This window comes from Caloenas nicobarica, chromosome 3 (assembly GCF_036013445.1).
Source record: "Caloenas nicobarica isolate bCalNic1 chromosome 3, bCalNic1.hap1, whole genome shotgun sequence".
In the NCBI taxonomy this organism is placed as follows: domain Eukaryota; kingdom Metazoa; phylum Chordata; class Aves; order Columbiformes; family Columbidae; genus Caloenas; species Caloenas nicobarica.
The window spans coordinates 114,299,559-114,309,337 of record NC_088247.1 but is presented as its reverse complement, the minus strand read 5'-3'; the positions used below and the strand labels follow the sequence as shown (position 1 = coordinate 114,309,337).

Sequence of the window (9,779 nt, the reverse complement as noted above, 5' to 3'; positions counted from 1 at the left end):
ATATTACTAGCGTTTCCTGAGGAACAGCTTAACACATATAGTACAATTACTTGGAGCACGATGGATGGACAAGTGCTATACAGATGCTACATACCAAGCATGAACTGCAGGTCTGGAGGGGCTGTAGTTATCAGGGCTCCAATGTCAACTTGCTTTGAGTAAATGGGGATAGACTGTTCTGCAGCAGCTGAGGTTTTTGGCCTAAAGCAATGTAAATATTTGGATATCGTATTACTTAACTCACTAGATAACTTAATGTGAGACAGCTGAACAAAGTCTTAAAGAGATCATGCACATTCCTAATGTAAAGCTTGCAAGAGCTCTTTTTAATGTACTTGCTTTCTTTGAGAGATATCTAAGGTTTATGTGGCTCATTTTAGGGATCTTTTAGATGTGGTTCTGTTGTACACTGTAAGTTCACTTTGCCTCTCCTTATACATACTATATTTATGTTTTTTGTAACAGAATTCAACCAGTGGATTGTATCTGATTTCCTCATTGTTCATCTGGTTGCACCCTTTCACGATATTAAAAATCCCTTAACGGCTTTCCACCTATTACACTGGCTGTTAAAAATAAAGCCAAGTGAAGTATTTGCTGTGAAATTCTTAATGCTGTCTGCTGCCTCCAGACAGTGGGGACTCTCTGGCCTTCCACAGGTTTTCTGAAAGAAATGTCCCATTAGTGGCCCTTTTACCCCAGACATATTGCACATTACTTTCCTTATCTATCTCGTCCTTCTAGAGGTAAGTGCCCACTAGCTTATGAAAGTAGAGTCTTGTGAGTGTGCATTTTAGGCCACATATTTTAAGTTTTCCGCAGACCTTCTACACTCTTAAGTACCTCTACAGCCTCCTATGGTCTCATCTCCTGGGGACTACATAATGTGTCCCAACTACACATCTTGGAATATGTCAGCTAATGTGAATAAGACTGGAGGTGCAGAAGAGGACAAGGGATCTGCTGTGCATTTCCTTTCCTTCTGGAGATTCAGAAGCAAGAGAACTGCTCCCTGGGGATCAAGTGCTTCAGAGCAACAAGGAAGCAGCATTAGCAAAGGACGCCAAGTCCTTAAGGATTCACTGCCACTTTTCTGCTCTCAGTAATTTCCTGAGAGGGCAAGAAAAGCTGATTTATGGCTATTCAATGTTTGACCCTCCTTCTGCCGGAGCTGCCACAGCAGCAGATCTATAGACAATAGCCCAGGAGAGATCCGCAGAGAAAGGTCCCTGGGAAAGCAGCTCCCCCTCCTTCTTCCCCTTCTTTTCCACTGGGAGGTTTGTATTTTGCCTCTGTAGCACATCAGGTGTAGGTAGCTGCTGCCCAGAACAGACAAAACTCAAACAGCAAGTGAAGACTGGGGTTTTACACCTTTCATGCTCAGACCTGGTAACAAAGCTGCTCTGCTGATTCGATGCCTTCAGTGGGGAAAAAAAAAAAAAAAAAAAGAAAAAGGCTGTCTCTATTGTCTCCGTATTGTACTGCCTCTTTAAAATCAGAAATGCATGGACAGCTTCAAGGTGCCTCCCACTGAGAAAAGGCTTTAGATGCATGCACAGAGACAGCGAGCCATCCTCCCCTGAGCTGCAGGGCAAACCTGCTTGGGAGAGAAATGATATTCAGCGAAGTCCTCTGGCTGCTTTCAATGATCCTTTCTCTGTTCCAGTGACACGTTTGCAGGGGAGAAACCTGAAGGGTATCCCCAGGGTGCCTGAGACCTCCAAGAAGATGAGAGCAACTGCAGGTACAGTTAGCTGATAGTGTTATGTCAGTTTGTGGATGGTTGGGTTGTCTGTCTTTATTTTAAAGCCCACTCTCGGTATTTCGCAGGGAAACCTGTGTGAAACAGGTACTTCATCTTGCTTTGACCAACATACAGATTTTGCATCCAAGTATTTAATACTTCTCTCAAATGAATGTTCAAATTTCCAGGCAGCTGCGGGCATGTCTTGTAAAGCAGTCAATTGTTTGAACTGTCATTTATTTTCAGGCTTTGGCTTTCTGTTATTCTGTTGTTCTGCAACTCTCAGTTTGAAAAGCAACTTCTGAAGACAGAAGTTGTACAAGAGAGTTTCTCTCAGATATTTATTAGACGTTGGTACATCAGAAGCTGAGCGTGCTCCCAGGGAAGGAAGGGGGGCAACAGCTTCACTCTGCAGATTGTCCTTTGTAGCCATGGTGGACATTATTCAATAGCATTTGACACTCTCAAGACCTACTGCCTCGATGCGGAAAAAGTGGAAATGCCCCTAATTCTCTTCTGGGATGGGGTGGGACTGTCCTGACAGCTGGGAGTCTGGTGTGAGGATTCCCAGATGTGGCAGGGGAAGATGCAAGAAGACAGCCCTCTCAGCATTTTGATACAGAATAGAGGCAAAATTAGGAAGCAGATTAGATTTTTTTTTTCCCCTCAGTGTGGAAAATAAATCAATTTTTAACATTTGGTACAACCAGTAGTAAAAAAAGGGGAGCCTGCTCCTCCTTCAAAAATTCAAGGCACTTCATCTTGCTTAATGAAGATTTTCCCTTTCATTTCAAGAGTCTCTTTGTGGAAGCACTCTCCCTGTGAATGGCAGTTTTGTCATCACAGCAAAGCCCTACAAGCTGGTTCATGGCTCAAAATCTTGTCTGTGCAAACTGGCAGAGCTCCACTGATTTGAGAGAAGCAATAATGGATAATGCTGGCTGAAAATTTGGTCCCCCTACTCAATTAATGGCTGCCAAAAGGGAAAGTGCTGGCTTTGCTATTTCCTTGGGTCTTGGCAACTCTTACTTAATTAAGGTATGTATTCAGAAGCCAGAACATCAGCTCTCTTTTTGTTCTCACCTACCACATAGCTCTGAAACATCTAGCATAAAGCAAAAACTTTGTCCAAAAGGCATATCAGACACTTTTCAGCAAATTGAGGTGTCATCTCATTTTACTTTATTTACCTTGCCCAGGGCTGAGAGCACCATGGGCTTGAAGGCTGGCAGGGTTCAAACTGGATTTTACACTCCTATAACTTCATTTCACTGTGTGCTGAAAATAAAATTTCATAATTGGTAAACAAAACTGCTGGGTGTAACAACCAGTCTATTATGCAACTCAGGGGATGTTATGATAACAGAAGCATCGTTTCACAGGGTATTTCTTCCCACTGTGCAGAACAAGCAATATTGCTGTGAAGCAATAAGGTGGGTCTTGCTTTCCCTCAAGCACAGTATTTTTGCTGTAATTTCCTCTCAGGAAATGTTTGCCTCTTTTTTGTTTCCACAGAAGGAGATAAATGAGGCTGTTGCTCTATAATCTCATGGGGACAAAGACAAGGTGACTCACTGCTCAGACAGAAACTTTGGATGAGGTCTCTCGCTTGCCACCATTGTGCCCTGCCACCCTGGGTAATTCTAACACGAAATCAAGGGCCAGCCAAGACTCATGTCAAAAGAAGACACACATGGCCATGGAGCAAGCTGAACATAACCCAAATGCTACCATCAACCTCAACTTTGCTCCAATCTACAATCTCAATGATGGGGATTTAACCTCCTTGCGAAACTTCTCCTTCCCTTTCAATTTCAGCTACAGCGACTACGACCTGCCACTGGACAGTGAAGATGACGTGACCAAAACCCGCACTTTCTTTGCAGCCAAGATTGTGATCGGGGTGGCTCTGGTTGGCATCATGCTGGTCTGTGGCATCGGCAACTTCATCTTCATCGCTGCTCTTGCCCGCTACAAGAAGCTGCGAAACCTCACCAACCTGCTGATTGCCAACCTGGCCATCTCAGACTTCATTGTGGCCATCGTGTGCTGCCCCTTCGAGATGGACTACTACGTGGTACGGCAGCTGTCCTGGGAGCATGGCCACGTCCTCTGTGCCTCAGTCAACTACCTACGGACCGTCTCCCTCTATGTTTCTACCAATGCCCTCCTGGCTATAGCCGTTGACAGGTAAGTGGGGTGGTATGAATGCACGAGGACATTGCCAGAGCTCCTGAGGTTGGCTGTCCAGATTTCTAGGTTTTTAATGTGCGTGGCTGTTCTGCAGGATTTGCTAATGTCCAGGTAGGTACCAGGTATCTTGTTTCATAAAAATTTAATTACATGAGGTCGTGACATCACCCCAGAGAAAACTCAGTGGAAATTTCTTGATTGAGCTTTTCCCATGAAAAGAATGCTCATTTATTAAAAAAATGTTTTTCTCATAAAGATATGCTCAAGTGTAGGAGAGGATTTATGAAATAAGGGAAAGAGGAGAAAGAAATCAGAAACACCCAGAGATGGGGGTGTTTAACAGCACTATATAATCCTGATCCAAACCATACGTCTCTAAGGAACCTTCACTACTGACCTACTATGCTGGTTTGACTGAAAGCAAGTTAACGTTCTTCACGCAGTTAGAAACTCTTCTTTTTCACAGCTAGCACAGTCATTGTTTGGATTTAGTTTGAGAATAAGATGGTAACAACCCAGGACAGAAATAATGTTTTTCTTCAAATAACTTTACAGTGTCTTTGAGTTGGAACAAAGAGAACGTAAGAGCTTACTGTTATCTTAGTTGTTGTCTGGGAGCCAAGGTTTTTCTGAGCTCTCTGCCCACAGGTGCAGGCAGAGGAAGGGGACCACGGATGGGGCAGAATCTTGACTGACATTCCGAATGATCAGTAACAATATTCCATGTCTTTAGCATCATGCTTCATGTTTAAAGAAAGTCAGGTTTTCCGGCTAGGGAGACCCATTCCAGTTCTGCTCCCTTTCAGTGCAGTTCTGTTCAGGAGTTTTCTTTTAGTTCAGCCTTTTGCCATCCTGCCATTTTGCAGAGGTCTCTGGGCCTTTCTGCCTTTTTCCCTCTTCCTCCAGAATTGGCTGTTCATGACCAGGGTCCTGCTTCCTGGGACTGCTTGCTTGGTGTGGACAGAGTTCATGAGGAATTGCATTGGGTATCTTTTACCTTGTATTTTATTTTCCATTTTATACATAGTATAGTAGTGGTGGTATAATAGTAAAATTTTGTTATTTTATTAAACTGTGTTCACCTCGGTCCACGAGTTTCTCCCTTCTCTTTTGATTCTCTCCAGTTTTGGGGAGTGGCGTGGCAGTGAGCAAGTGGCTATTGTAGTTTCAGTCGCTAGCTGGGGTTAAACCGCAACACCTACACAGCTTTTCTGAGTCTAACCTTTTCTACAAACAGTTACGTAAATACTCTTCAGTGAGAGAAACAATTGACTGGTGATACAGAATTTGACAGGTGAGTTTCCAACAGGTTATTGCCTTACAGGATATTTCTTTGTCCCTCTAGGGTATTTTTCCCACTTTTTGTTTTGTTGTGAAAGTGAGTAAAAGACAAGACTTCTGTCTTGCCTGCAAAATAGAGTTCTTATTTTGTGTCATGCCACACTGAGAAAACCCAACAATCATTACATTAACCACTCAATAGTACTGAGGTCTTAGCTGGTCAGTGACTGTGGCCAGCACTCTCCGCTCTATTAAAATACTCTCCTCTCACGCTCTCCTCTCTTTACATGCTTCTGAGGATGGCACAGTGGCAAGCCAGGAAAGACCCACAGGTCATCATTTATGACACCCATATTTATGGCATTATCCAGAAAATTATAAAATCCTGCACCAACCCAGTTTAGCAGTGATTTTCCTATGGCCTTCATAATGGGGTAAGCAGAACTTAATAATATCCACCTGCTACACTACCTGCTTTATGCTGCAGTCCTGAGATATTTCAACGCCTGCCTCTCACTCCAGGAATTTTAACAATCTAATTTAATTGTATTCTTTCTTATGACTCCTGTTCTCTTAGCCTCATGCACTGCAGGCTCTGACAGACCCAGGCACTGAGAATCAGCTTCATGCTGACATAAGTCTGACATGACTGACTCACAGAAAGCCTGCAGAGTAAACTTTTTACAGAAAGGCCATCACAACAAGTCATCTTTTGTGTACAAACACAATATACATCTCTGTATACCCTCTGCATATACACACTGTATGATTCCCATCTCCCCCCCCGCTTCCCTTTTTTCACCCAATTTCTGTCATGTACCATTTTATGCTCTAGTCTGATGTTGCATAGTTTTCGGTACCTGTTCCAAAAGACAGCTCAGGAACAGTTAACCCTGTCGATAGTTGTATAGATACAGCTTGTTTGCGGCTGATTCAGCTGTCACTGACGTCAGCAGAAGTCTGTGGAATGACACTGGGGAAGTTCAGAGATGTTTGCCTGTTGTGTGGGAAAGGAAAATCAGCTCCTATGAAACAAATCCTTAACAAGTGTCTAACAAAATAACCTTTGAACAGCAGCTGAGGACTAAGGGTTAAGCTTCTAAACACCATCATGTATGCATTACCATTTTCTATTGTTTATATTTTTTCACTTCTAAAAAAATTTATTGGAAAGCTCTGCTAGTGCATCCTAAATTGATGAAGTAACATGGGTCACTGAGCCCTTATGCCTGCTAAGAAATCAGAAGATTTCTAGCATATCTCCCCACCAATCTTTAAAAACAATCCTGGAAATAATTAATCACTGAAGTTTGTTGTACGAACACACTGTTTTGGTTATACTGCCTTTTTTTTGTGAGCTTTTGACTTGGTAAACAAAGAGAAACCGCATTAATTTAACAATCAACCATTCCATGTTGGTTATGTCATGTGGATCATTGACTTCAGTTTCTAAAAAGAATGGGCTCCTAACAAAATCTAAATAATTTAAAAGGGCTCACTTGCATACAGAGGGTGAGCCTGTCCCATGGGATTTCCTGCAGGTGTGGCCCTCTTTCATCTTGCTGGATGTCTGTTCACATGAAACATAAGAATCTCACATATTTAAGGCCACATCTACACCAGAAAACAATGCAATGTGAAAGGAGAGGATATGAAGAGCAAGAGTACATGCTAAGGGCTCAATGTCCATGCTGTAAATATTTGGGGTGGTAGCTCTGGCTGGGTCCCCTGGACCGAACACCCATGGGTGACTGGTGTGTTCTATGTACATTTTTGGAGAACACCGTCCAGGGCAGTTTCATCTGAACCCAGTCCATGTGCTCCAGAACCACTCCATAGTTAACAACCCCAGTGCGATAAGCAATGACAATCAGGAAATCCATCACAAAAGCTCCCTTCTGACTCTCTTGTAGAGATTTACCCCATCCAGCCAAATGTTCTGCTCAGCACATATGCATACTTATGAATGTATACACATACATTATCCCACAACCTTGTCTCCACAGGCCACAATCTAAAAATATTCATTTATCAGCTCCACGATGAGGCAGAGTAATTCTGCTGTCCCTTGACATCTAGCCTGCACTATTAAGAGCAATGAACAATTCATCTGCTTCCAAGATCTGGCTGATGAAAAGTGCTGCTGACTTTCCATTTTATTTTCTAATTAATATATCCTGTGCATGCTATTTATGCATAGAATATAAACACATAGAAAAGCCTCTGAATGAATGAGAAATTCCACTTTTTCAAATAATCTTTTGTGTTAAATACAATTGTACTGGGAGCTCAAGAATGTCTCTGATAGAAATCCCTTTTTAGCAGAAATATCCTAATCTTTCTGGGACAATGTATGCTAACGAAAGCTCTTCTTACATCTATAGCTTCTTAAAAAAACCATCCCCCCAAACTCCAAACAAACAAACAAAAAACCAAAAATCAGAGTGAATGTCATTTGGCCCTAGCACCTTTTTAACTGAATCAAGGGCAATTGATGGATCTTGCAAGTAATATACTTCCCTTTCTCCACACTTCTTTGTGAAACACTGCAATCCACCTTGCAGCTTTACAGCCATAAGGAGTGCAAGTACCTAACTCAAGTTTTATGGTTTGGCACATCACTTAAGGCAGCATATTTAAGATTAATTAGCAATAGTCACCTCCAGCAGATGAAACCAAAACTTGCACGGGCAGAAAATGGATGCAGAGTCCTTTGCTGGCTCTAACTATTCATTAGCACCACTTTCAGCTCTCTTCACCCCATGAAAGAACCAAGAAAACAGTACAAACACCAAAGAATTTCCAGATGCTATGTCATGGTACATCCTGGATATGACTTCACCCGCATATTGTGCTAGGTCCTGCAAACATATTTGTCAGTAATAGGAATATTCCCTCTCTTCCTCGTCTTCCAGCCTTCCCTAACTCCCAGACCTGGTTCTGTGTTAAGAAGTTTGTGATACAAAGTTACAACTTTTTCAGCCTGATCTTGTTAACAGGTTTAAGACTGAAATCTTAAAACCATCTTCAGACATCCTACCATACACTCAGATTTTCAGACTGCCAAGTACCCACTGTGCTAATAAGACCTTCAGCCACTCACTCCAGAGTTTCTGACTAGATTTAGGAACTTGGCTCAAGGCTGATACTTCAAAACTCTCCTCATGGACAAATTTGTCAGGCTCTCTTTAAGAATGACAGCGATTTCCTTCTGCCAAATTCTCTCCATTTGTATTTTGAAGCGTGCTCTGACTAACAGTGTTTTCAGACTTCATTTTGAATGTATCTGTCTGTTCTAGGTATCTGGCCATTGTTCACCCACTGAAACCACGCATGAATTATCAAACAGCAACCTTCCTAATCGCTTTGGTCTGGATCGTCTCCATACTTGTAGCTATCCCATCTGCATACTTTGCTACCGAAACAGTGTTATTTATAGTGAAGAACCAGGAGAAGATTTTTTGTGGTCAAATTTGGCCAGTTGACCAGCAGATGTATTACAAATCATACTTCCTCTTCATTGTTGGCATTGAATTTGTCGCACCTGTGATTACGATGACCTTGTGTTATGCCAGGATCTCTCGGGAGCTTTGGTTTAAAACCGTACCAGGATTTCAGACGGAACAGATCAGGAAGAGGCTTCGATGTAGAAGAAAAACCGTTATGGTACTGATGTGCATCCTGATTGCCTATGTTCTCTGCTGGGCACCCTTCTATGGCTTAATAATTGTCCGTGACTTTTTCCCCACGATCTTTGTGAAAGAGAAGCATTATCTTACTGCTTTTTACATAGTTGAATGCATTGCTATGAGTAACAGCATGATAAACACCCTGTGTTTTGTAACTGTAAAAAATAACACCATAAAGTATTTCAAGAAGATCATGTTGCTCAGATGGAGATCAACATATAAAGGAAGCAAATCTAGCACAGATTTAGACCTGAGAACAAGTGCAATGCCTGTCACAGAGGAAGTAGACTGCATAAAACTGAAATAAATTTTCTGCAGTTTTAATCTCACATTTTTTGGAGAGGAGGTAAAGAGGTAGTAACGCCTCCTCAGAAACTTCTCCCTTGTCTGTGGGAATACCCACCATTGGTGAGAGCCCTCGAAAAGCAGCCTACTATGCATTTCCACCAGAACTCTTTTCACTGGACTGCTGTATAATCCCGTAACCCAGACTGATGCTGTGCTTCAGTTCACCCATCTGTAAATTTGGGATGTAGACGCTCATTTTAGAGTTGTTTAAAATTTAAGGTGAACAAAAAAGTCTATGAATGCATTAAAGCATATTTCAATGATGGAGGAGTTGACTGCTGATCCTAGCAATGATTCCTCTCTGTTTCTTCTTAGATGAAATCTCTTAATCCCTTTGAGCTTATTATTTGTAGCTTTAAGCTATTTGGTGTCCTTTTCCTTCTGCTCACAAGAGGAAGGATGGCAAAAAAAGCCCACGTTGCTTTGTGTCACTTTGTCCTCTCAGTTTACTCTTCATGATGAAGCTCCTTGAAGTCTACAGACCACCAGCTTTACACTGTCCAAGGTACAGCATGCTCTTATGA

General features: G+C 42.1%; 1 protein-coding gene across 1 annotated transcript; it reads left to right on the top strand.

The window, feature by feature from the left end:
• The first annotated feature begins 3,434 nt into the window (after positions 1-3,434).
• PROKR1 (prokineticin receptor 1) lies at positions 3,435-9,214 on the top strand. Its single transcript, XM_065632681.1, has 2 exons — positions 3,435-3,934; positions 8,518-9,214. Exons 1-2 carry the CDS (start codon positions 3,438-3,440, stop codon positions 9,212-9,214), a joined length of 1,194 nt encoding a protein of 397 aa, XP_065488753.1. The 5' UTR covers positions 3,435-3,437.
• The last annotated feature ends 565 nt before the right edge of the window (positions 9,215-9,779 follow it).

Coding starts and splice junctions, on each gene's coding strand:
- PROKR1 (XM_065632681.1), top strand. CDS start 3,438: ATGGCCATGGAGCAAGCTGAACATAACCCAAATGCTACCATCAACCTC. Junction 3,935..8,517: donor CTGGCTATAGCCGTTGACAG/GTAAGTGGGGTG, acceptor TGTCTGTTCTAG/GTATCTGGCCATTGTTCACC.